The sequence below is a fragment of the Lepisosteus oculatus genome, chromosome 3 (assembly GCF_040954835.1).
Source record: "Lepisosteus oculatus isolate fLepOcu1 chromosome 3, fLepOcu1.hap2, whole genome shotgun sequence".
NCBI lineage: Eukaryota > Metazoa > Chordata > Actinopteri > Semionotiformes > Lepisosteidae > Lepisosteus > Lepisosteus oculatus.
This window is the reverse complement of record NC_090698.1, coordinates 53,319,786-53,347,339: the sequence shown is the minus strand read 5'-3', so window position 1 is coordinate 53,347,339 and position 27,554 is coordinate 53,319,786. Positions and strand designations below refer to the sequence as shown.

Sequence of the window (27,554 nt, the reverse complement as noted above, 5' to 3'; positions counted from 1 at the left end):
ACTTTTTTAGTTATGTGAAAGTCTACATTGTGCCCTGTGTGTTTATGAGTGTATGAAGAATAAGGACATTAAGAAAAAAGGCTGCCTGTGCCTGTACTTGTAAACTTTTAGCTGTCTGGTAGTAAAAACTGTCTGGCCAAAAAGCTGCAGTATTTCAGCTGTCTTGGTCATTTTGACTATAAAGGCAAAAATAAGAGTGCACCCATCAGATATGCACTGTTGTGACATTTAAATCCTTTCAAATGATATTGATACGGTTTCTGCTGCCAAACCCTTCAAGAACAGAGGGTACAATATGCATAGATAACACTTACTACCATTTCCACACTGAAGAGATCAATGGAAGATACTGCCTGCTGTTAATAATAATAAAATATAATAATATTTCTTTGCCAAACTGAGATCAGGGTCTTAACACATCAAGTTTTACTGTAGCAGAAATGTTACCTATTTGTTTATCTGGCTATGTTTTGAAATGATCAGATGTGCTGGTAAAAATTGCTTACTCAAATACTTGCATTTACTCACTTTCATTGAAATATACATATGAAATAAATGTTCTAAAAATGGTGCTGTAAAATGTAGTCTTAATACACTACAATAAGGTTTCCTCCTTACATTTTTCCTGAGTGCCTCTCTTAAATTTATTTAATCAAGAATTTTATGCATAGCTATAAAACAGAATTGTTATGACCCCAAGTGTCTAGGGGTAAAAGGGTGTAACAGGACGTAACAGGAATTATACGTTTACTTTTTAGAAACTTACGTTTTCAGTCTGATACATGGCACACAGTTAAAATGAAAAGTTAGTATCTGGTTTTGAAATCCTTTGACTTTAGCTCAGTATTTTGCTATCCCAAGGAACAAAACTATACAAACAATCAACACATGTATGTGCTCACTTTTTTAAATGTAAATACCATTGTGTGTGTCCAATGAGCTATTGATGCGAGAGTTAAACTATTCCATTTGTTGCTTTGTCCTTCAGCATACTGTATACATCTTGGATTAAAGGAGTTAAATAGGCAGAAAAACATGGATAGTGACCAAGAGTAGTAGGTGGTTTGGATCCATTAAACAGAGTCCTGCTGTTTATCCATGACAATTGTTTTCAATGCTGTCCTTCACAGTTCACATTATGGATAGAGACGAATAAGAGATAAAGCAGAGACCTTTTCACATTTTTCTAGAAATTTGAAATCATTGCTATTTTCTACCATTCAAGGTTTGAATTATTAATGTTTAAATTCATTAATCTTGCTGCACATTCCCCCCTTCCCAATGACATGCTGAGCTTTATCACCCTTTGAGTCATTGCAAACTCCACTGTGCCTTGAAAGAGAGGAAGTATCGGCTTGGAGAAGCATGATGCATGTCTTACTGATGAAACTGCAAGCTCGCAGGTGGCTGACATTTACCAAGGTTTGCTCTTGTATGTCAAGCTGAGATGGCCTTGGCTGTCGCAAGCACACCCACTCTCAGTGGTGCGTGACCAGATGTGCATGCCACTCTGTAATCTTGGTTGTAGCTCGTTAATGCCTACTGTATAGCTTAGCCTCAAACCCGTGCTGTAGGGCTTATCTCCAGGCGAGTGCCATTACCTTAAATACATTTTAAGCATCTTCCCTTATTTTTCTGAATACATTTTCTTCAATGGCAAAGTAGTGTAGGTGTTTCCGTGAATTTTAATTATTAAAAAAAACTGAAATGTATCAGGTTTGTAAAGCTTATAACTGAAGGAAACTTTAAATACAAGACTTTCAATTCTTAATCCTATTAATCATACTACAAGCTTTTTGCTTTCATCTTTTTTCTCTGAAAGGTGCTCATCTATACCTGACATTTTTGCAAATTAAAGTACTGTAGCAGTCATTGGCACTGCAGTAATGAAGTCAACAGTGCATAAAAAAACTTAATGATACTATGCATTGTACAAACAACAGGTCTGTTAACGAAACACTTCAGACCAGTAATTAGGCTGATTTTCTAAGGATAGGAATAATTATTAATGATGACAAAAATAATTAGGCAAAGAAAACTCAATGTGCCAAGTAGTGCTGCTAAACTTATTACCCCCTATTGGGGGATGTACAATTTTTCATGTGTTAGTCTACATAGTGTACTTGTGCATACCCAGTATTTGCATTCTGTGATGCTTTTTGTTTTCCTTTGATATGGGGTATTTATTTTTTATGTTTTTCGATTTGTTGGTCATATTTCCATGTCTTTGTAACCAACAAAGCCAAAGTTGATGGGTTTTTTTTTAACATCCGGACTATTTTTCTGTTGGCTTTGATAATCTATATAATAACTTTTATTTGTAAAGCACCTTAACGAATCCAAGGATGCTGTACATTGTGAATGAAGAAAAAGATAAAAAAGTAAAGTAAATGGAGAAAAAACAATAAACAGGCATGTAGGTTTTTACAGATGTAGGGAATCAGACAAAGACCTTGGTAAAAAAAAGGTAAGTTTGAAGTTTAGAGTTGAAGAGAGTAAAAGAAGTTGTGTCTCGTAGATTTAGAGAAAGGACATTCCATAACACTGGAGCAGAGACAGAAAAGGCACAATAACCAAATGGATTTAGTCCTGGGTACAGTGAGTAGAGGACCTGACTCAGCTGAACAGAGCCTACGGGAGGGAGTGTAAACATGGAGGAGTTCAGAGATGTATGATGGAGCCAGAATGTTTTAGAGACTTGAAAGTCAGTAACACGATCTTATAGTGAATATGTGACTTTGCAGGCAACCAGTGTAGAAACGTAAGTGTAGGGCTGATATGCTGCCAGGGTCTGATGTGAGTTAATAGTCTAGCTGCAGAGTTTTGCAAATATTGCTACTTGTTGAGAAGAAAGTTAGGGTGCCCATAGAATAAAGAGATGGAAAAATTGAGCCTTGATGTAATAAATGCATGAGTCAGGTACTCAGCATATTGTATAAAGATGGAACTTTGGCAACACTTTGTTTACTTGTATTTGTATCTGTACGTTGCTTATCTTGATATTTTAAGGTCATCGTATCTTTTCTTTTCCAGGCTTATGCATCAGGATGCGACATTGTAATTTTAGGCAGTCACTTTGAAAGGCTACAAATCATCCCTGGGGCGAAACATGGGAATATCCAAGTTGGATGTGTGGACTGCTCCATGCAGCAGGGCAAGGTAAGAGTTCAGTGGAACCAGGATTTTCAAATGCCACCAGTGTCACTTACAGTTTGTAATAAAGAGTAATTTTAATATCCAAGTGGAAACCACCAGTGTTGGGTTTTTTTAATCCATGATTTTTTAGAATAACGTCTGTGCAGATTTGAAGCAGAAAATAAATGCTTTTTTGTGTCATGTTGCATGCACTTTTGATAATCAGTAAGCATTTCGTCTTGTAAACCTTGTACCTTTGTCCTCTTACTTTGCTTCAATTCTGAACAACTTCACAGTTGTTTATATGGATTATCTTTGTGACTACACAATTGTACATTTATAACATATAGTTAACTCTAACTGAAGTTACAGTTAACTAAGAAGGCTTTCACTGTAGTAGAGAAACATTATGGAATGTGCTTATCTTACTTCATATTGATGGACAATGAACAACCTCTGTTAAACCCGGTGTAGGCACAGTATAAGTTGATTTTTAATTTAAGAAGGTGAAGGTTAACAGGATGGTGTGGTAGTTAGACTGTTACCTCACAGCTCCAGGGTTCTCATGTTCATGAAGGTTTTTTCCAGGTGCTCTTGTTTCCACCCACCTCACAAGGACTGGAAGTTTAGGTTTGATTGGATTCTGTATATTGTCCAGTTTGAATAGTTGACTATGTGACCCATTTGGGACTTTTCTGAATTGACATAACAAAAGTCTTTAAAATTCTACTGTGATGCAAAGTCCTTGTCTTTATTCTACAGAATCTATTGAGAGCACTCTTTTAATTAAGCTCTAACCTGGGCTAAAATATTGAACTAAAATGTAGACAATAAATTATTCACTGGTGTTAACAACTGAATAAAGTTAAAGCTTATTGTCCATCAACAGCTATTTAAAGAGTGTCAAAGATCATAGGGAGAAAAGGAATGTAATAGAGAAGAAGAATTCAAAATGCCACAAAGTAGCATGATCAGTTTTGAAAAGCTACATTTTCAAAGTGGGATGAGAACAATTACTGTGAAATGTAGTATAAGGTACAAAACACTATTTATTTATATCGATGAAAACCTAAATACGCAATGGGCTGAAATTCCTACTCTGTAATTAACTATAATCTATTATGAAATTAATTTTTACAGATTTACTCAGCTTGTAGCAGTATAATTACTGTCTACCAATAGAACAAGTTTAGCTACTTAGCAGCAGGAAGAATCAGTCTTGCTTCATTCTCTACTTGCATGACCTTAAGGTTTTAAGATTGTTTACAGCTGACACTAAAGAGTAGTTTCCTTTCAGTGTTCTTAACATGGTATCGGAACAATTGATTTGTATGTGCTCATGCAGTTACTTTTCTCAAAGCCATCTTAAAATGGTTTTTGAGATAATGAGGTTATTAGGAGTCATGTTACATGATGTGAAGGTTAATGTTGTTAGGATTAGATTAGTCAGTGTTAATGAAGTTAAAAAGTGAGTAGTTACGTTGGTGTTTTAATAAGAATTAGCTAACCAAAGGCATTAAGGCATATTCATATATCACAAAGTATTTTCCCAATTTTTTTCATTTTTAGAAATTATAAGTAAGAACATTATATAGTAAAATATGTTTTTGGAGTAAGTGCATTTTGGAACTTATTTTTAAAAGTAATTGTATTTTTGTCTTAAGCTAATTTGTCATCTGTTTGAATCTAGATCTTTCAGCTAATTAGTTTTCCAAAAATACCTTGCCTACAGTCATTTGAAAACATAAATAAAATTACAAGTTACCAACTTTTCTCTCTATCTTTTATCTTACACTGCAATAGAATTAAACTGTTAAAATGCTATTTTCAGAAAAAAAACCTTCATAAGCCAAAATGATGGCTTTGGCATATTGCCATTAATGTTCTTTAGTTTTTTAGTTAACTGTAATGTTATCAAAACATTTTATTTATTTTTTTAATTTTGTGTGCATCTGTTGATGTAACTCATTTCAAAGTCATCTACAGTTTCCCTATTTTAAGGGAAGATCAAAATGTGAATGTGAAATGCCAATGCTGCTGGATTTGGCCTAACAGCTCATTGTTTCTACCTTTTAATCTTTGTCTCATATTAACGACCTCTAAGTTCTTCTTTGAATTTTGTTTTTTGTTTTATTTTGTCTTGGTCAGCGCATTTCACAGAGAAAAGTGGGTGTTTTGAGAGTTTAAAAGTTGGTGGATGCTCTCTGTACTGTATGTGAAACTGGAAGAGAATGTATGGGGGAAAATGTTCTTATGATCTGGAGGAGAAAAGGTTTGATGTGAAAACAGAATGCTATCAACTGAAATTCACACCACTTTTAGTAATTGAATGGCTATAGTGTGCAAATAAATTCGAAATATTTTCCAGATTCTCATGCTTTTAAAATATGTTTTGGGTTACTTGCTATGTAATAGAAAATACATTTGAAAGATAAAATTCCTTATGCACTTTTATTTATTGGCATTTCTACATTTTGTGTTAAAGGCTACTGTAGTTTTGAAGGACTTTTGAATGAAAATTAAACAGCCATAAACACTTTATTAAAGTACTTCAGTCCTGAATAGAGTGCTTATCATCACTTCTGCTTAGGTTTATATTGTTACATTGGCTCAATGAAAATGAAAGCTTCTTCACTTCTGTGATATATGCTAAATAATAATACTTTTCCACAAGATATACAATAGCTCTCAACTCTAAGAGTATATGAAAAGACACATGACTAAACAAAATACAGTGTGCCTTATGAGAATAAAATTGAAAGTTTGGACTACTACCATTAACAGGCAGCTTGGAGCTCTGCCTCATATTTGAAAAGCCAGCTCCACCTCCAACAGAACTGGATCTGTGAATCAAAAAGCGGTCAGGTGTCATACAGCTCATGAAGTACAGACTTATCAGAAGGTGGAAGCTGTTATATTTAACCCAGAGCTACGCAGATAGTTTCAGATATGCAGGCTTCCTTTTGTTTAGAGACTGAGATTCAGCTCATTTTCTTTTTCCCCAGTCATGCACATGCTTTTGAGTGTCTTTTCAGCCACGTGCTAGGAGGTATCAGGGTTTAATTGAAAATCAATGATTGAAATATTATCAAGGTTTTTATAAAAATATATTCACAGTTCCAATTCAAAGGTACCTGTATTTTTAGTTTTTTTGTTTGGGACTATAATGAATTATAAAAAAATACACATATCTGCCATTCATTTTTTAATTACCTTGATTTTTACCTGCATATTTTTGTATGTCATGGCTTCATTGTGCTATGTTTATACTTGTACTTAATCCTAATTAAAATTTGCTCTTGTATCGCCATTATATTTGTTTTAAACAGTCAAACTCTGTTTATTTTAATTGGTAATAATTAACAGTAACCAGGTTGCTGAGATTATTCCCCAGAGTCTGTCATAATTCTCATACTTTTCTGCACAACCAAGCACTTCATTCCCAAACTGTGTCATCATAGCATTCATTATCACGTTGATTTCTTTTGTTGTGCTTCCAGAATGGATAACTGTAGGTCTCTATATCATTAAGTACAAAGTATTCCTCTAAGTACATACTTCCTCTAGAAACAAAATGGAGCAGCAGGCTACTGAGTAGAGAAGGCAATGATCACAAGCTAAATGAGTGCAGCAATGTTTCAACAAAGCTCTGACATCCTAGAAAAAGACTTTAAGTACAGGTGCTTTCTGGCAGGTGTGCTTATGTATGCGTGTTGTATTGTATGACAGAAGAAGAGTAACACAAGGTTACATTTATTATTTTGCACTCCATAGACAGGATAAACTTTTAGTTATAAAATGTGTTTTTGTTGGTCTGTTTAGAGATGATTCTTGATATTTTGCCTTCAATTTATGAGAGAGAAAAGAAGATGCTTTAAATTTAATTTTGTTCTGGCATACAGTATATGCTGTTCAAAGTTTCCTTGTATTAATTAAGACTTTTGTATGATAGGAAAAAGTACTACAAACAGCTAAACAGGAGCTCATCTGGCAAAAACAGTGTTGATAAATGATAAGACTTAAAGTGCCATTCACCTACACAAAACCTTATGAATAAGTAAATTATGAATAGTTGTTGGTTAAGATCATAAACTGACTGTACATAATTAACTGCAATTAATTCTGATTATCTTAAGAAACTCTAGATGCAATGTGAATTTAGTGAATAGTGCTTATTATGAGCAATTATTTTTCAGTGCAATAAAATATTTCTAGAGGCCTAAAGGACATTTTTTTTTTGCTTAACCTATATTTTGAGTTAAAATTCAAGTCCTTCTGAATCCTTCCTATGAACTAGAAATTCCAAACCAAATCCCCTGTATCATAACAGAAGACTATAGTGTAGAACAGCTGGAGTTAATGCAGGGGTTTCCAAATCCTGTTCTGCAGGATGTCATTTCTGTCCCACTCCAAAACCCTTGATTTACTGGAGCTAATTATTTGGCTAACTTGGTGCAATTTGAGATAAATTTCAGCTGATTTAAAATCACCTATAAAACCTCCAAGAATGTAGTTGGGAACCTTTGGCCTATTGGGAGCCCTGGTCTACTTTGAGCGAAGGCCATGTCTTCAGTGGGAAGTTAAAATGCCCCAGCGTTTGTTTATAACGCAGTGCTGTTAACCACAGTTGTTGCCTGATTGTAGCTCCATCATACTCTCCCGTCCCTGGATCTCACTTGGGCAGGTTCTATAATTTCAGTAGTGGAAATGAAAAGCAACATCTGTATTTTTTGTAGCGTAATTTATTTATTTGGCATTTAGTTGTAGACCATGTTGTAGAAATGATAAGCATATGGTAACATGAAAAGGTATCTTGTATCCTTTTTAAATGCCATTTCTCACTTTTTTGTTGCAGATTGCGGCTTCCTATGGAAATGTTATTTGCATCTTTGAACCTGTTCAGCTCTTAAATCAGAAGAATAAGGTAACAACTGTGAGTTTCACGAGCAGTCTCAATTTACCATCATGTTGTCATTCATATTTTATACCTACCGTATACACATTTGAAATTCTTTTTTGAAATACTGTGCATACTATATGATATATCATGCATATATTTTAATCAGTTTCTTTTTTGCTTAATATTATTTTCTGAACTGTGCAACTTGGCACAAATACTTAGGAGGGCAAGAGTGGTCTAGAGATACAGACTTGGGGATACTTTATTGACCATGACTTTTCCACAAACTCAAGCTGGCAGCTTCATCAACTTCATCTGATTAACTTCACTCCCATTGGAGACCAGCCAAGCAGAGCTCTGCTTTGTAATTAAAATAAGTGTTTGTTTTATTTTAACCATAGCATGTTTGTTATTTTTGCAAGCATTAAAAAAACTTATGCTTTTGTACTTCTTGTCTATAGAGATTAAATTACCAGTGGCAGAAGAGTGGACAATTTGTCCTGCAGTCAATAGCACACAATCTGGTATGGGACCCAACAGGTAAGATTTGATTACAGAACAGAACTTATTTTTGATTTTAGAGTCACCAGATGTTTGTCTGTGTAAACCATGAGTGCAAACAGGGGAGAAGGAGGAACTATAGGGTCACCAAAAAAGCCCCGTATTAGAGATTCTGTGCTCATTGAAGGATGAAGTATTTCCATCAGCAATAGCATGACATGCCTGCAAGCAATTTCCATAGAAAGAAATATAATGGACATAAGGAAGATTCCAATTGAGAGGATGTTATCTAGTTCATCAGGTAGGTAGTAGCTAGCAGGGATCTTGTTAATAAAATTATTGAAAGATGACACTATCAACTTGAATATCACAGCTAGGTGTCTTGTTCCAGACTTCCATGACAATGTTAGAATTGTGGGGACACAGTAGTCAAATTCACACTTCTATTGCTTTCAGCTGTGGAAATACCTTGTGAATCTTTCTTTGGTTGACAGCTAGCTAGGGGCTTGAAATAATATGTTTAGCATACAGTGTAAATGGGTCAAAAGTAGGGTCCAGGTTATGTGAAAATAAAGTATACTGTCTTTATCTGAATCCCTTCTTCTCCTGTGGAAAATCAATATCTGAACTATACAGCTTTGCAGTTTCAATTCTTTGTCTGCAGATTCTGTAGCAAAACATAATAAACAATGCTGGAACTAAGTGAATTCATTGAAGGGAAAAAAGAAAGATCTCAGATAGGGGTAAATACTATCCATACATATTTAATGCTTATGGTATTTTTTATAAGAATAATTATAAATAGGTGGAGGCCGTTTAATCCATCTGATCTGTTGGGTAGTTAGTCGCTTATTGATCCGGTGATCAAATTCATGTCTCAAAGTTTTATTGATCCAGTGATCAAATCTAATCCAGCTGTTTCTTGATGGAAATCAGGTTATGTTCTTCATGAGTGTGAATTTTGTTCCACTCTCAAAAACCCCTTAATTACACTTGCATTTTATTATATGTGTTTAAGATATCTTTATCAATGAACAATACATTTTCATTTTAAATGGTTATGCTAAAGTTTCCTTTCAGTTTTACACACATTTGAGTTGTAATATGTTGCACTGAACTATTACCATGGCAGTTCTTTATTTTCACATGCCTTGTAAACATTAATAGTCGATAAAATGAAGTCCGTTCACTTTCTATTTAAATTGGAAGTGTTGATATAGAAATAACTTTGAAACAAAATGTGTAGTAATAGGATTATTTGTATAAATCAATATTCGAATTAATGAAGTCATGTTCTGGACTCTTTTAAATATATTTTCTGCCTCTGTATAAGATCTTCTCACTTAACTCTAGTTGGACAATCTGTCATTGAACCTGTTAACAGATAAAATTGTGTTTTTATTCCTGTTCTTCTTTATGTGTGATTAAGCCATAATTAACTTAGTCTTCTGGGTAGCTGGTTGAATAGCTATTTTATTTCCTAGGAACACGGCTTCTAACAGGATCTAGCAGTTTACAGTTATGGTCCAATGTTGGATTATGTTCATGTATTGAAGAAGATGGAGTGGAAATGACCATAGGAAGTGACCTTGGCAACTGGAAATGCATCTGGCAGTGCAAGTAAGGAACATAAGGAAGGTTACAATTAAGAAGATTGTATTTGGTCCAACTAGGCCATCAGGTTGCTAGTAGCTAATTAACCCAGTGATTTATTTGTCCATTTCATGAAAGGAGCTACTTTACTAATCATCTGAGAATTACAGGGCACAAGGCAAAGTGTTACATAACTAGTGTTCTGTTTGATTCTGTACTAAGAAGAAAGGTTTCAGTGTTAATGACAGTGATCACCACAATCTTTGAGGCTTATTAGTATTTTCTTCTGAAGTGGTTTTGTTGATGGAATAAGAAGCATTTTAAAAATCTAGTCTTAAGGATGTCTTTTCTCAGTGTAATCCTTATGTCTGACAGTTCCTTGGACTATAAACAAGGGGTGTTCACCAAGGACATAAGAAGCAAATGACAAAACTAACATCACAAGAAGGAAGTATATAGTCAAAATATAATTTGACCTCTATGTATATATACACAACCATATGGTGCCTAATCAGAAATAATGTGTACAGTTTAAATTTTGTTAGAAAAGATAGTTGCTAAAAAATGTGCTGTGATTGAAAAGATATTCTGAGAAGAAGGTAAGAACCTTTAAGTTTCCTATCTGGTGAGCTAAAATAATTCTAACTCTCCTCAGACCTAAAATGATATCTGTGAGGATCTGAATGGCATGGGAAGAACTCCTTAAATCATAAAATTAAAACATTCTACTAATAAACAGACAGCTTGTTTCAAAATCAAATGTTCAAACATTTCAGATAAGACACTTCCTAGAATCAAGGGTCTTAAGTGTATTGATATTTGTGCAGTAAAAGTAAAACATTTCATACTGTACTTTTTTTACCTTGGGTGGACAATATATTGTGCCACAAAAATCAGCATTTTCTGCATCGAGCAGACATAAGCTCAAGCTCTTGTTGGATAAGCCATTCCTTTAGCTCCATTTGAAAAGCAGTGCCCAGGAGTTTCTTGGACCAGCAATTGTTCTGCCTCACTGTTGCACTACTGTCCATTTTTTCCTTCCTCGGTTCCTGAAAATCCAGTTCTGCCATGAACAGCCTCTAAAAGGTTGTGTTGGTGGTTCATTATCAGCCCGTAGATTGTATCTCCATCTTTGCAGTAACAGGTTCAGACCAATCCCCTCTCACTACATTTCATTTGCACAGGGAGATGTTTAAAATTTGAACCCAGGTCATCAAAATCATACTCCTTAGTGTCTCTTGACAAGAATATCTTGTGTTTAGTGTGCAAACACTACATCTGGAAACAGAATTCCTGACTATGTGAGCCATTTTTGACTGGAATTTTCCAAAAAAATGTACACTCGAAAACAAATGGACAAGTTAATGCTACTTTGGTGTAAAAGATAAGATAATGATGTTTTATCAGTATTTATTAGTTATTCGCTTATCCATCGTGAATATGAATGAATTCTGTGTGAGTAGTAAAATTATGAATAACTATATACGTAAAGTATTATCAGATTAAATTCCAAACCTATTGTGAGCATATAACCATAAAACCCAAATGTAATTAGAAGTATTCAGGTGTTATTTCTTATTTTGAGGAAAAGTACAAATGGGTATAATTTAGAATGATAAAACTATAAAATATTTCACGCATTCTACTTAATTCAACTTAGTTCTCTCCGTCATTTGTATTATTTCTTGTCTGAATTATAATGATTACAAATACATTAGTCATTCTAATAAAAATTTAAACAAAAATTGTCTTAAGGGTATGTTTGTGAGTAATCCATAATATTAGAGAGAACATTTAACATTCTTCAAACTACTCATTAATCTGATCTTATCCGTTTTGTGTCTCTCAAATATATCTTAATTTTGTCCTGGTGATTTTGAAGGAAGAATTAATGTTCAGTTGTTATTATCAGGATCACTCTATTATTTTGGGAGACACCTTACAAGCATTAAATGGTTTGACATTTTTGTTCTACATACAGAACTGCATCATCTGTTCATTTAATGAAGTTCTCTCCAGATGGGGATTTCTTTGCTACAGCAGGACGGGTAAGCCATTATTTTGTGTGCAGTTTTCTATCCATTTCATCCAGCACTTGGCTTTCAATTCATTTTGCAGAATGTTTTCACCTAGATTCCAGCACACCAAGAAGTGAAATCTAGTCAAATGTTTTGGAAAAAATGCTATTGCTTTTAGGGATTTTTGGCATGCAGTGGAAAGATGAGCATGATATTTTTTAGTTTTAATTTGCTAAGTGTCTACAGTAAGACTGTCCTGATATATGAAGCGGTTTTCTTTTTGGATAGTAGTAAATTAAATTAGAATTTTAGCATAAATAATGAAAATTGATTAAAATATTTTTAAGACTGAAAACTATAAATTAAGTGCACCACATAATTCCTGAGTACTGAAGACAAAACTTGGAAGAAGCATTCATAAATTCGGGAAAGCGTTTTTAAACGTAATAATATTTTTTCTCATGTGTCTCACTGCAACATTTAGATAAGAAAATGCTACTGAGTACCATATAATAAAACTTCAGATGTCAATATTGGTTACGTCATGTCGTTGTAAAGTCTTATTTCTTTTTTACCTTTTGTCATATCACTTTAAATTCTTTTTTTGTCTTGGGAGGGAGGCTACATATTCACTGTGTAAAAAGGGTAAAGAGAGAGAGAGAGGATTGTTTCATGGTGGTTTAATATTGGGCACAGTAATCTCATAGTGCCCTCACTTGAGATAGCAGAGCCTGCTATACGCAACTTGAATGTGATGTACAGTATTTCCAGGTAGCATACAGCATCTTTGTATTAGAAAGGTAAATCTTTCTTTTTTATCCTTCCTTTCTGGTGTTTTTGTCTCTTTGTTGATTAATTTATTGCCTATATTGATTGAAAGATCTGAACTGTTATGTTGATTACATTAAAGCATTACTTCTAATATGTAGGTGCTGATATCTTGTGAATTTTTGTTAAGCAGTCATAAAAACATTCAACCTCATACTGTACATGCGCAAAATTCTTACATTTTCCTTCCATCTAAGGAGCTGTGATTTCAGCGTATACAGAAGTCCTTTTCTCCCAATTAATTAAGAATTCATATTTGCATAGCTTTTAATGTTTAAAAGCCTGAAATAAACTTGTCTTGGCCCAATCTTTGTTTTTGGCACCCGGAACTGCAAACTTTCAGTGACATCAGTGAGAGAAGTGCCACTCCTTCAGTTGGTGCTAACTCTCTTGTAAGAACCTTGGAGCCTGCTTTGTCAGAAAAGTAAAAGAGTAATGAGTGGGAGTGTCAGAGAACCATGTCTGCAGGTCCTGTATCTCTGCACACAGCACAGAAGTTGTAGGCATAAAGAAAAACTTTAATAAAACCAAAATATAAAATATTTTATAAATATGAATATCTTTTTTTAAAATTATAACTATTTTTCAATTGTAATTTAGCATGGCACTTTCAGGAGATAAGATGTCTTAGGCTTCTCAATAGTTTTATTTTGTCTCCTATTTGGTCCTGTTAGAACAACATACTGTAGCATTAGGCTTGTATTGCTTGCTTGCAGGACGATTGCCTGGTGAAGGTGTGGTACAATACTAGCAGCTGGCAGACAACAGGGACGACCCTATTTAGTCTACCAGAAAGGTCTGCTCAGGGAGAAGTGGACTACTCTTTTGTGTATCTGGCCCATCCTCGGACAGTGACTGGATTTTCTTGGAGGAAGACCAGTAAATATATGCCACGGTTAGTAAAAATAATAAAACCTTCTAGAAATTTAAATGGGTTTAATAACTATGTAGCTGGAGATTTTTTTGTACCAAGAATTTGTCGAAAGCTGTGCTGTGACATACTGTGGATCTGTTTCTGGATTGTGTTCCAGAGTTTTTTTGTAAATTACATTTTTCCACTTTCATTTATTCCTGAAAGTTCAATAAACTAACACATTTGTCAGAAATTCATTGTTGTTCTGTGCTTATTCCTTTTTAAGTGTTTAACCTCTAGCTTGTTTCCCCACAGGGGTTCTGTGTGTAACGTGCTGTTGACATGTTGCAAAGACAATGTGTGTCGACTCTGGGCAGAGACATTGCTACCTAGTGACAGCTTGTTGTCTGGACATAGTCAAAGCCAAAGTACTGAGCCTGTTGCAACAACCAGTGGCATAAAGAGGCATTCCACAAGCAAGGAGCGTGTTCAGAATGCTTTAGAGGTGAGTATTCGTGTGACTGCTATTTCAGGCTAAGACTCCGTTATCCAAGAAATGTAAATTAAAACATTTTTCTATCCTTTCTTTGTCCATATAAGATAATCAGGAGTATGTTATCTTTATAATCAATGGCCTTATCAAGAGACTTGACAACAGAAACCAATAAATACAATTTATGCGAATTCAAAATAAAAACATAATTAACAGCAACATTCATAATTCAGGTTTTTTATGACTCCAGTGTGAAAGATGTCAGGACTGTAGACATTTTGAGTTGGGCTAGCATAATTATGTAATTTCATCTTTGATTGTAAACCAGGGTACAGAGGTGTCTACAATGAAAGTGAAATATGGAAATGTAGATGGATCAGTTCTAGGGATCCAACAATGTTCTTAATCCTACAGTAAGATTTCGTTTTTGTAATCACGTGATGGTGATTACAAATTCTACTTTGAGGCATTAGAAATGTAACATGCTGCTACTGTTTACAATACTCATCTGTTGCATTTGTAATGTCTCTCAATAATAAGAGTTATGTACTGTAGGTATTTTATAAAGACAAAATAATTATTCTGCCACTAAATGACCCACACTTTTGTACAATAGTATACTTCACTAGATTGTAATACATTCTTGAAAGTGCTGTAGAAATCAGTACTGTTAAAGTGTGGGTGTACTTGAGTTAATGAAATCATGTACATTATGCATTATTGGGCATAGAGTGTCTATCAGAAAAAATATTTTGTTAAGTTATGCTGAAATTCTAAACTCCCTCTACCTTCCAAATAACTCCTACAAATTACTCCTACAATGTTATTTCATAAAAAATAGAACAGATTGCTGTACCCTCCTTAGATAAGATACTTTCATGATAATAGCATAACTAGTCCAAATACATGCCCATGAAAAAGGGGGATCAAAGCACCATAAATGTCACCATATTATCATTATTTTCTGTATCAGTTCAAAGCAAAATGTTCAAAGTGATATTCTCCATCTCTGTTTAGTTTTTTTAGTTCTAAGTATCGTATAAAAAGGATTTCCAGGCCTTCATGCTTTTGCTTTTTCAGAAGCTACATACTGTTTTGTATGTTTCTTCTGCAAAAGATGCCGACTTCTTGGTTATGACTTCTTGGTAATGAACTCCTCTACAGTTGAATCTGAAGCAGCTGAGGAGGGGCAGGAGGAGATCAACTGCCCTGCCCTGTCACACCGGATATCTGCCTCATCAGCAGGACAGACACCAAGCCCACAGGACCAACGCCAGCCTGCATGCTAATGCACTCTGTCACTTTCACATTGCTGCGAGCATCAACCCTGCCACAGGTGAGGAACTTTCACCAGCGCTAAGAATGATTCCTTGTTGTTTCAAAACAATCACATTTTTCTGGAATTTCTAGTTTGTTCTTTAGATTTAAACCAAGCATTGAGGAAATCAACCCTTTTCAGATAAAACGTCGCATGGTGCTGGTTATAGTACATAGCCTTAACACTGAACCTGCCTCAGGGGACAATGTTTTTAAAATATTTAAAAGATTGGAAGTAAAAAACAAGTACAGCCTCAATCTATGTTGTTTATATCTTCATATCATTTTCTGATTGTAAAAAAAGAAAAAAATCTTAACTTGGCATAATAAAAATTATGCATTTATTTTACTAATGTTAAAACTTCACTAAAATCAAAATCTGAAAACTCTAGTTCTGGATGTTCAAACTCTAGAAAAGGCTAGTCTGTTAATGACAACTGATATTTCGAAGTTTTTATCACTTCAACAGGCCTGGATTGGAGATCTGATTCTCCTTTTGTTTTTGCATTAGCTTCTGATATACTGCTTGTGCTTTATAGAGTCAGGTTCATAAGACTAATTTGTACTGAAATTAGATATTCTCATAGAATTAATGAGGTCACCTCTCTCAGATATTCTAGGAGCGGAAGGTTTTCGTTGTGTTTATGGATGCTCAAACCAAGGCAAGCAGTTTTAACTCTTGATAAAATGCATTAGCATTCACTCAAATCATTAAATTGAAATCATTTGCGTTGTAATCCAAGTGTATTTTTTTCCAATGTAAAATACTCTTCATTTTACACCTTGAGGATATGGTATTTTTATTGTGCGGTTTTGCAAGTTTGGAAGTATTGAGAATCGTTACTTTTCGTTTTGAAATGAATGAATGACAATGCATGAACTAGAAGATTGAGGTCAGATCATGAAATAATTGCATTTCCCCAAATAGTAGCTTAATCCTTCCTGAGAATTCAAGAAAAGTATACGTAATAAGGATTGACTGATTTCAATTTATGATTTTTCACTTAGAAGCATGATCATTTTTTTTCATCAGCTGAAGAAAAAAAAATCAACAGAAAGACATAAATGCACATTTCTGTACATCAACTTTCATTAGTACGAGTCCATTATAATGCATAATAAGGGGAGGCAAATATCTCTTCCTTTTTTATTATTGCAAGACCTGTGTCTTTTCATTTTTTTATTATTTGTAGGTAGCAAAGAAAAATCAAGCAACAAACAGCCATGTAGGTTTGACATCTTGCAACTAATAAGGTGGAAGAGCTATGATACTGACCTTTATGATGCTTTGTGCTTACTTGTCTCTAATGAATCTTTTTGTGTGTACCTACCTCTGCTCTGTTTCACTATATAGCGATGTTTGTGTTTGAATTGGGTTTTTAAGATGTAATTGAGAAGATTATCACATTTAATATTTAAAGTTAACGATAGAAATTTAAAGGGTCGACATTGCAACATTGCCTCTAGTAGTAAATAGCACTGTCTGTAGGTATTTTGTGGCAGATCTTCTTCGTCTTTGCATTTTCCCACTTATGTGGGGTCTGCTTGTTTGCACCGAATTTTCCACTTTGTACGGTCTGCGGCGAAGGTATTTTGTGACAGATAATGTTTAAAAAAGGCATTTGAAATGCTACAAATGAGAGGAGACCATTCTGCCCATTGTAGCTCAAATTGTTGCAAGTAATCAGTCTTCCTCATTTTATCTAGCCACTGCTTGGAGGATACCAGTTTCAACAACATGGCAGGGTATCTCTTCCTCACGCACGCAACTCAAATACTAAGAAATAATAGGGTATCAGAAGTGTTAGAAATACTGAAATATGTAACTTTTGAAAGGATGTTCCAAAAGGAAAAGTATTTCTAAATACAATGCCCAGGATCTAAAGATATATGTATATGAATACCCTGTGCTATCCTTATGATGACTTGTTAAAGATGTCCTATTAGCACCTTGTTTCTTCACTGTTCATCCATGTTTCATTTAGTATGTGTCCAAATGTAGTGGCATGTCACATTCAAATTGTGTAGAGATGTCTCATTCCCTTTAAAATGAGTTTTTGGGGGATTAAGACTTAAAAATATTAGTAACAGGCTTTCTGAGATTATAACTGAAAATACTCTTGGTTTGATGCATCTAAATATTGGTATATCCTACAGTACCTTGCATATTCTATAAATCTCCTCATTTAGATTTATTTATTTCTGATATTTATTCATGGAGAGTGTGACAGTATAAATCAATGGCTTTAATTTATTGCGTGTAGACATTCCACTGCTTCCCTCCATCTCATCTTTGATCGTGGATGACACTGAAGAGCAGAGTGGTCCCTTTGTGGTGCACTGGCTGAATAACAAGGAGCTGCACTTCAGCTTGTCAATGGAAGTCTTCTTGCAGCAGCTGCGGATGAGTCTGGAACAGCAGTCTCCTGAAACCAGCACAGAGGAGACCTGCCAGATGGATGCCAAGTCCGATGAAGGTGCAATAAAACATCAACAAGTTTCTAATGAATATTTATTTCTTATTTACAGTAGGGTCTGAACATTTGCGAGGGTTCATAGCAGAAGACCATTGCAAATAGCCAAATTTGCATGTAACGTCCACTATCACATAATGAATTACAGCATATTGTATTTATGGTTAAAAGACATTAATAACCCTCCCCTATATGATAATTAAAGAACTAATTAATTGGCTTTAAATTAATTTAGATAACATAGATCAAGTAGAAGAAACAACAGTAATCACAAACTTATAGCAAATAGGTCAAATAAACATGAATCTCCTCTGTGTCCAGCCTACGCTTACTGTCTTTGCGTGCTAAAGAAATGGGCAATAAAGCTGTCAGTGAACTTGTAAAGTCCCCTCCAGCCTGTCGTTCACTACACTGCAGACAGCAGAGCCTGGAGGTTTCTTAAGGAAGAGGTCACTTACTAGCTATATTCTTCTTGTGATCAAGATAGTCATACCACTAATTTGAAAGTTGCGATTAACAACCTTCAGCTCCGTTTCATCACAATCTGCTCTTCTTCCATAAAAGACCAGACTGAATCACAAATAACTAAATGTGCAAATGTTAAATTCGCAGATGTTTAAACCCTTCTGTACCTAATTAAATGGAAACTAATGCTTGTACTATAATTATGTTTGGAGGTGGGGTCTGCTTTTATTTTCTTGAATGCATTCATCTGTAGATTGTAACCTTTATATTTCTAATGTGGGGGAAAAAAAGCCAAGATGCCCACTTTTTCAAATTTCTTTTCCCATGTTGTGATAACTCGTTGATTTAATTTTTTTGTGGGGATGAACTGTTTAATCCTGCATATTGCAATTTGTTAAATAATTATACCCAGATTCAGTATCACTTTTTTAGTTGTTACTAATAGTTACTTACATTTTTGCTAGAAACCAGCTGCAATGATGATGATCAGAAAGGGTCTTTAGGAAAACGAGACTCAGATGGAGAAAAAAGCTCCTACAGTATTGGCATACCATTACCGGCAGCTGCTATTGACCATGAAATTGAAGTGCTGTTGGCTGAATGGAACAAGAATGCAGACATGTTGTTCAGTATTCATCCCATGGATGGTTCGTTATTAGTCTGGCACGTTGACTGGTTGGATGAGTATCAGCCTGGCATGTTTCGTCAAGTGCAGGTACGTTGATCTAGAGCTTATATTCTTTGCATAGGATGTACTGTATAGCAGTTATTTTATATACATATGTGGTAGCTAGGGGCACAGACAGTTACCATACTTGTTTTATTCCTTTGTTTTATGGTGGCCTTCAAATTCTGTTCCACTTGTAATGTACATTGAACATTACATACCTAACACTTTTCTGAGAAGTAGTAGAAAGCAGGTGTACAGTGGTATTAAATTTAGTATATATAACAAAATTGAAAAAGTAAGGTTCTTTTTCTCAAAATAAAAACTTCAGCAATACAGAATCCTATATCTATACAGTAAACCCTTGGCTTAAAGGACTAATGGAGGGAAGGAGTGTCAAGTATTGCCCAATTAGTTCAAGTAGGTAGCTGCATCAGCATATGTAGGCTGCAAAGGAACAAATAAAGGTTTATTCCATGCTGAAAAGAGATGTTTTGGCTGTTGTCTCTTTTCAGCATGGAATAAATCTTTACTTGTTCCATTATTGCTGAATGTCCATTATATCACAAATAATGGTTTTCAGACTAAAAAACCCTCTTGTTATTTGAGTACATATACTGTATATGCTTTCTGGATATTTTGGCTTACTTGGATACAATACAGTCACTTTATAAAATTAGATAAAGCATACACCAATCATAAACTATTGACCTACCACTATAGGGAGCCATTCTTATCCTTGAATTTTAAACCCATGTAGTATTTATATTTGTTATTTTTACTCTTTTTTGTTATATGTGTATTTGATTGTTATTATGGGGAAGGTCTGGTATTTCTGATTTTAAAAACAAAACTCCCCTTTAAGCTGAGCTGTTAAATCCAAAGTTCATTAAACCGATATTTGTTTAGGTAAAATACAAATGTTTAGGAGACAGAAATACATTTTTGGTATTTTTAAAGCTTCTTTTTGTGCATGCAACAGTTGTTCACTTCATTAATAATAATTGTTTCTGCTCCTGTAACATACCAATACTGTAGACATCTAAAGATTAAAAAGACATGGCAACCTAACAATATTGTTTACATTTGGAGTATCAGTTTTTTGTGTCATAAAGGAACAGATTCTGTAAGCATCGAACAGGAGGAAAGCTTAGATACAACATAAAATAAAATAAAAATGTTTATTGGATGCTTAGAGCTATACTTCTTTCACCAGCTTTTAACATATAATTCAGTTCTCCAGCTTCAAGAAATTTTAATAGCTCCACTTGAAACCACATAATGAGAATAATAATCATTAAACAATCTTTAGTAATCTGACTTGCTTTTGGTTTCAGTTAGTATTTCCGTTACTACAATATGTGTAATTTGCACATATCTACAGACCATTATGAAATATTTATGAGTATCCACAGTAGAACAGTGCTGTTAATAGACATTTTCTGTATGTGTACATGTTTGAAGCTATTTGTGAAAATATCTCCTGGACAGTTAATCTTAGTGGGTGTATAAACAGATGCTTTCTCAAAGAAAAGAAGATCCTTTTATTATTACTACTAGACATTATATTATTAAAATATTTCACATTTCTGGGACTAATCTCTAAATTGACTTACTCAGGAAATTAACTGCATTTGATTGAATCTGGATAGAATTTAATTGAATTAGCGTAATATGTTTTTTTTATTATGTTTCTGTGTTTATGAACATGATGCCTGACCTGTATTAAAGAGGTTCATAAGGAGCTCATATTTGATATTTGATATATGTGCAAGTGCTTTATAGTTTAATGTTAAATTTGAGCATCTTCTATTGTTTAATCCTGTCTATTGTCATAGATCTTAAAATGTGTTCATGTGGAATTCGTTTTTTGACATCCATTTTTAACATTGGAAATACATCTTTATTAGGAAATGTATGAAACTTAAGAAATAGCATATTTTTATTAAATTATACTGCAATTTTCTTTTATATATCATTAGTACTCTTATATTTCTGAATTCCAAATATTCCAAAAAAACAGGGTTCTATACTCATGTAACACTTGCTGTGGATCAAATACTGCTATCATCATCAGTTTTCATTACCTTGTTTAGTAAAATGTGTTTTTATTTTATTTTGCAGTTTAGTAATTTATCAGTTTTCTAGATTTTTGGCAAGTTAAAACACTCTTTATCCTGACATCTGGAGTAGCTTTATTAACCCTCTAATTTTGCTATGGATCTGATGGACACTTAATGTAACAGTTTTCAAGGCAATGTATCAGATCAGTCAGTCCTTTATTATGCTTTTGTTTTTTTAGGTGTTATCCTTTGATATATCATTGCATTTTGGTCCTAATTACCCTGTGTACAGGATGCATAGAGCACACTAGGTAGATATTTGCAGTCAATATACAGTATGCAGTCAATCACAAAAATACTGTTTAAAATAGCTGATGTATCCATTTCTTATGACTGTTTTCATTAGATGCAACATTTTTTTCCAAGGCTATAATTCTGTAATGAAGTGTATATTTCCTAATGATACAAGTTAATGTATTAAATTAATATTGATTAAGTCAGGGGCTTCCACCTTGTTCTGGAATGGCCCAGTACAGCAGGACCTGTGACTATTAGGTCACTATTAAATTGACAATATTATTTTTATATTGTGATTAAACTTGTAATTTTTGAAATGAAGCACTTTAGAGAGTATTTCATGTCAAAATATGAATCTCACTTACAGAAACAAGTGACCTTAAAGGTTGGAGACCCTAGTTTATATTTTTAATTAAATCTTAAATGTCTGTGCTGACCTTAGGATGTCCAGTGCAGTTTTGAAGTGTATAAAAACAAGCCATCAAAAACCCATAGCCCTAGTTACGGTACTAAAAGAAATAGTACTGTTTGGATCTGCATTCAGGAATCCTTAAATTTAACTTAAATTGACACTTAAACATATTTAGTTGTCTTTTGCTACATGATTTCTACATGTTAAGGCACATACAAATCTGTCAATGGTTGCTCACTTTTTTGCATTTCACATGATTTTTTATCATAGTCTTTTTCATACTTGTTAAACCTAATTTATAAAATTTCTTAAGCATAGTCAAACAAACTGAAGGGGGGATGATTTTGTGGAAAATACTGTACACAGGTGACCCACCTTAGCAGTATTGCCATTTGACTTGCTGAGAGCATGATGTTAAAAGGTCTGTCAGAATGTTAACCCATTGATGGTCAATGTGGTTTTATTTTTGCGTCTCTTAAAAAATGCTTCCATTGCGTACTTGTTTCTGTTTTTTTTTTTCAAAGGTCTCATTTGTTTCCCGAATCCCAGTAGCCTTCCCAACTGGAGATGCCAACTCGTTGAGCAGGAGTGTGGTGATGTATGCCTGCACCAAGAATGTGGATCTTGCCATTCAGCAGGGCAAACAGAAGCCCACTGGCATGGCTCGCTCCTCATCCATGCTTATCTCTTTTGGCCAAAGCAAATCTTCCAGCAGTCTAAAATTAAGCATCTTCACTCCAAATGTCCTCATGATCTCCAAACACGCTGATGGAAGTTTAAACCAATGGGCTGTTAGTTTTGCAGAGGGGTCGGCATTTTCTACAGTTCTGAGTGTTTCTCACAAGTCCAGATACTGTGGCCACCGTTTTCATCTCAATGACCTGGCTTGTCATTCAGTATTACCACTGTTGCTAACAACCTCTCATCACAATGCACTAAAGACACCCGAGGTCGAGGTATATAATCTTAGCAACATCAATGTTGCAGACGCTGGGGCTCATCATGATCCACTGTCCAAACGACTGAGCAGAGTATCGGAAGATGCAGCTTTCCAAGATCCCAATGCCATTTACAGTGAGCTGATTCTCTGGAGAGTCGATCCTGTGGGACCACTCTCCTTTTCTGGAGGAGTCTCAGAGCTGGCCAGGATTAACTCACTGCATGTTTCTGCCTTCTCTAACGTGGCTTGGCTTCCTACATTAATACCTAGCAACTGCCTAGGTAAGAGTTTTTCTTTTATATTGCTGTCTGAAAGGTAGTTTTCCCTCAAGTGTTTTAATGTTTGCAAATAATACAAAGTGTAAATCACAGTGTGGGGAAAAAATGAATATAGAATGTTTTAATTCACTTAAGTTTAATGGACATCAAAATAAGAGGTCAAAGTGTTTTGTGAAAATGATACCCCTGTCTGTGAATACTGCTGAAAGCTTTTACTAATTTTAATCTTGTCTGTTGAATTCTTTTATTCTGTACAGGGTGTATTCCATCAATTTATTTTTAATAATTTAGTTTTCTGTCCATGAGTTTTTAAATGTTTAATGAGTAATTTTTTATGTGTCATCTATAATGACATTCTAGCTTATTACATTTCTAGGAAGTTATAATGTGAAACGTTTTTTACATTTTAGGCAAATTTAGAAATGTATTTGGATGCATTAAGCTTGTTCACCAGACATCATGGAGTATATGCCATCCTGAGTTATATTGAGTCTTCCACCTCCTTCTCCCAGTACACCATTTGTCCTATTTTGTTTATGTACCATAGGTTTTATATTGAGCAGAGGTACTGCACCTTCCTATGAGATTATATTTAATTATATATTATTTAATATTTGTTAATTTCAAAAGTATGGGGTTACATCCCTACTCTTTTCAAGAAACACCCTGGGATTTTTCATGACCACAGAGAGTCAGGACCTCGGTTTTATGTCTCATCCGAAGGACGGTGCCTTTTTACAGTATAGTGTCCCCGTCACTACACTGGGACATTAGGTCACACATAGACCGCAGGGTGAGCGCCCCCCTGCTGGCCCCACTAACACCTCTTTCAGCAGCAACCTTAGTTTTTCCCAGGAGGTCTCCCTTCCAGGTACTGACCAGGCTCACACCTGCTGAGGTGGGGTTGCCACTTATGAGTTGCAGGGTGATATGGCTGCTGGCCAAATGATTTCAGGTTTTTTGCAAAAAATGTGCATCAAACACACAGTTCTGATTCCTGCTTATTTTAGTTATATTTTGTTTCTCTAGGGGCTTATGGCAATTCCCCCAGCGCGTGTTTTGTGGCAAGTGATGGACATTCCCTGAGATTGTATCAGGCTGTTATTGAAGCAAAAAAACTGTTGAGTGAGCTGTCAAATCCAGAAATCTCTGTAAGAAAACATGAAAACATTAAAGATGATAACAATTGTGTTATTGGTTATAATAGAAATTGTAATAGCATGTTCCAAGGTGCATACACTGCTGTATGAAAGTCTTTCATATTTTGTATTATGGTCTTCTCTCCAATGTTTTTACTTCTGTATTAAGAAACACAATTCTAATTCTTAAGAGAGGAACAAATATTAATAATGAGGAACATCTGACAGTGAATCAGTTACTGTAGACTTTGATTGGATTGCTTACTGTAGCACTACTTCTTGTCTGCTTGTGTAGGCTTTCTCATCCAAACTAGGCTGTATTAATATAAAATAGTTAGAAACATAGAAGACACTATTTGACACTTTAAGTGAATAGTTGATCATACGTATAACATAACTACTGATTAGCATTTACAAGAAATGCTTTATAAAAAATAAGTGTTTTTATATTGGTCAATTGCAAAAGAAAATGATTTTGTTTTGTTTTTTTTTCAAATTGTATTTATTTTTGTTTAGAGATGTTTTGGAGAAGTTTTTAATATTGTGAGCCAGCAATCCACTGCCAGGCCAGGATGTATCATAGAACTGGACGCCATTACAGATGTCGTATGTACATTTATTTCTTTGCTTATGAAAATTAATATAAATTACCTGCATCAACAGCAAAATAGTCTTATCTGCATTCATTCTAAGGTCTATTCAAGTGCTCCTTTGAAAAAGATATTCATTTAAAGTATTTAAGGTAATTTAAATGATGCAAAAAGTGACCTATTATGTGAAATTTATATTAAGGTGTATTAATTTAATACTATGTAATGCTATTTTCAGGAAGAAGAGACTACTTAGTTTACTAGTTTTTTTGTGTGATTTAAATCTTACAGTTTTAAGTGTGTATGTTATATGTTACAGTATATGTGTTTTTCCTTTGTTTCTTTTCCAGCATGGAAAGCACACCCAGCTTCTCCATGTGTTTGAAGAAGACTTTATCTTGGGCTGCAAGAGCACAGATAACACACAGGAAGGAACCCTGTCATCAGAAACCGGTATGATTAAGAATGTCTTTTTTCAGAAGCACTAAAGACAAAACATGGTTTAATAGAATGAAGATGACATGACAACATTAATTGAAATTACTTGGGTCTCCAAGAATGTGAACTTTACATTCTAATTTGTTGTAAATAAACCCAAGGCCAATAAACCCACGTCCTGTTTCTGGGTTTGCTAAAGCCGCAGAATTACATGTCACAAAGTACAAATAAAAAATTTAGTATAAAACTGTGTGCATTACAGAAAGTGTTAAAGCAAGAGAGATTCTGATGTTCTGTGGATGACAACAGATACATTGTGACTTGTGTAAAGTTTAAACTGGTTTAAAGAATGGCTAAGATTTACAAAACAGATATGTTTCTAGTCTTTCAGTTGTGCTGTCTGCTTACTGATATTATCAAAAGAGGTTATCATAATAATGCTTTATTTAATGTTTCAAATCGCATGGTATTTTTGGCAAATATGAAAAACAGTAGGTTAAGTTGACTTTTTTAACTAAGTACTGTAGTCAGTTGACTTCAGCATAAATTTAAGAAAAGTTATTTTTGAGCAAATAAATATATTAATTTTTTGTCGAGTATGAAGTTTTTACAGTGTTTCCAGACCTAATTATAAATAGAATTAGGTTCATCCAATATGCCCTGTAGCCTAGGTGATTTTTATAGCCTGGGAATTTTACTGTTTTAAAACTGGCTTATGCCACTTAAAAGATTGTGCCAATGCTGAATATTTCACTATTTAAGCTTTGAGATATCTTTTTAGTTTAATATTAATGGTGTAACTATAATTAATTAAATCATCTCTGTGCACTTAAAAGATTTTTATATTTAAAACATTATGTACAAAAATATTACTTTAAGAGTGTTTGATCTTATTATTTATTGCAATATTTAAGTGTATACAATACACCCTTTTGGTTGTGGAGATTTTAAAAGATCAAATTGTTATCCCGTGGACAGATATCTTAGATATTGTTTTTATCTTATAGAATTTTGAATATATTCTTGAACTCATTTTGGAGAGAGTTTCATTTTTTTTTTGCGTTTAGAACATTATTTGCACATTTAAAATGCTTTTGGACTGTGCCTCTGTGGGACCATTATTGACAATCACTTCAATAATAAGCTAAAATAAATATTTGATATAGGCATAGAATATCTTCATTAGTTGAGCATAGCATGGTGCTTAGATTTTCGTGGCCTACCTGTGTAAAAAGGTTTGTGCTTTTAGGAATGATGTTGTGAAATATTGATGACTCTAATTGCCTTTCTTCTTGCACTAATGCATCAGTTCTAATGTTTGCCTTCCTAACAGTGCCTCAAAAGGGATTCTCTGAGAAGTTCTTCTTGGTTGTTATTGAATATACTCAGAATGGTCATTCGTTGCTTCACATGTGGCACCTGCATTTGAAATCGGTACAAATCACTTTAGGTAGGTAAAATTCTGTAACATCCTTCGTATTGTCTTATATACCATTTTTGCATATTTTCAGAGAATTTGCCAAATAGAAGATGCATGTATATTTAAAGGGTTTCTAAAACTTTTTGGTTGAGAGAATGAAGTAACTGCTTGCAAAGTTTTTTTTTTTAAATTAAAGTGGGATTGAAATTGTAACTTAGAATGAAGTTCAGGTTTTTAATGAATGTTAAATTCATTTTGGCGCCTAATTATGTAATTGTGAACTGTTTGTTGAAAACTTAGTTCTTAATAGCGATAGTTAATGTCTTGTGTAGGAATAAAAGTAATCATGTAAATCTTGTAAATCATGCAGATTTTGGGATACTTTTTTGATACCTGCAATGTGTTTAAATAATATAAATGTGATTAACTATCATTGCTCTTAGATGAAAAGTCAGATACAACTGAAATGGATTCTCTGACTGTGATGCCAGAGGACCAGTATGGCCTTTCTCCTGACAGGACACCCTCTCCACTCTCACAGAAGTATAAAGCTAGCAAGAATAACCTACAGAGTGCTAGCAGACTTACTCTTACCTCAGAAAGAGTATATAGCGAACAATTGAAGTTGCCAGATGGAGTGGAAATTATCAGAGCTACCCCGTCAGCAGGTTAGAATGTTCTTTTAATATGGTGGTGTATTGTAAAGCAAGCTCTTGGTTAGGAAATCCTCCTG

At 34.3% G+C, this 27,554-nt stretch overlaps 1 protein-coding gene across 13 annotated transcripts in view; it reads left to right on the top strand.

The window, feature by feature from the left end:
• The window catches only part of LOC102698395 (Dmx-like 1), a 91,234-nt gene that overhangs the window by 22,204 nt on the left and 41,476 nt on the right, over positions 1-27,554 (top strand). For 10 of the 13 annotated variants that reach the window (XM_069187246.1, XM_069187245.1, XM_069187244.1 and 7 more), the window contains exons 3-18: positions 3,034-3,159; positions 7,991-8,068; positions 8,497-8,575; positions 10,021-10,156; positions 12,111-12,177; positions 13,692-13,870; positions 14,144-14,333; positions 15,486-15,657; positions 17,903-18,115; positions 19,042-19,292; positions 22,541-23,237; positions 24,264-24,385; positions 24,890-24,979; positions 25,314-25,416; positions 26,735-26,851; positions 27,265-27,489. In XM_069187246.1, coding sequence (XP_069043347.1) covers positions 3,034-3,159; positions 7,991-8,068; positions 8,497-8,575; positions 10,021-10,156; positions 12,111-12,177; positions 13,692-13,870; positions 14,144-14,333; positions 15,486-15,657; positions 17,903-18,115; positions 19,042-19,292; positions 22,541-23,237; positions 24,264-24,385; positions 24,890-24,979; positions 25,314-25,416; positions 26,735-26,851; positions 27,265-27,489 — 2,845 coding nt within the window. The remainder of the gene's footprint in view (positions 1-3,033; positions 3,160-7,990; positions 8,069-8,496; positions 8,576-10,020; positions 10,157-12,110; positions 12,178-13,691; positions 13,871-14,143; positions 14,334-15,485; positions 15,658-17,902; positions 18,116-19,041; positions 19,293-22,540; positions 23,238-24,263; positions 24,386-24,889; positions 24,980-25,313; positions 25,417-26,734; positions 26,852-27,264; positions 27,490-27,554) is intronic. The other 3 variants (XM_069187248.1, XM_069187247.1, XM_069187239.1) reach the window with 1 other exon arrangement.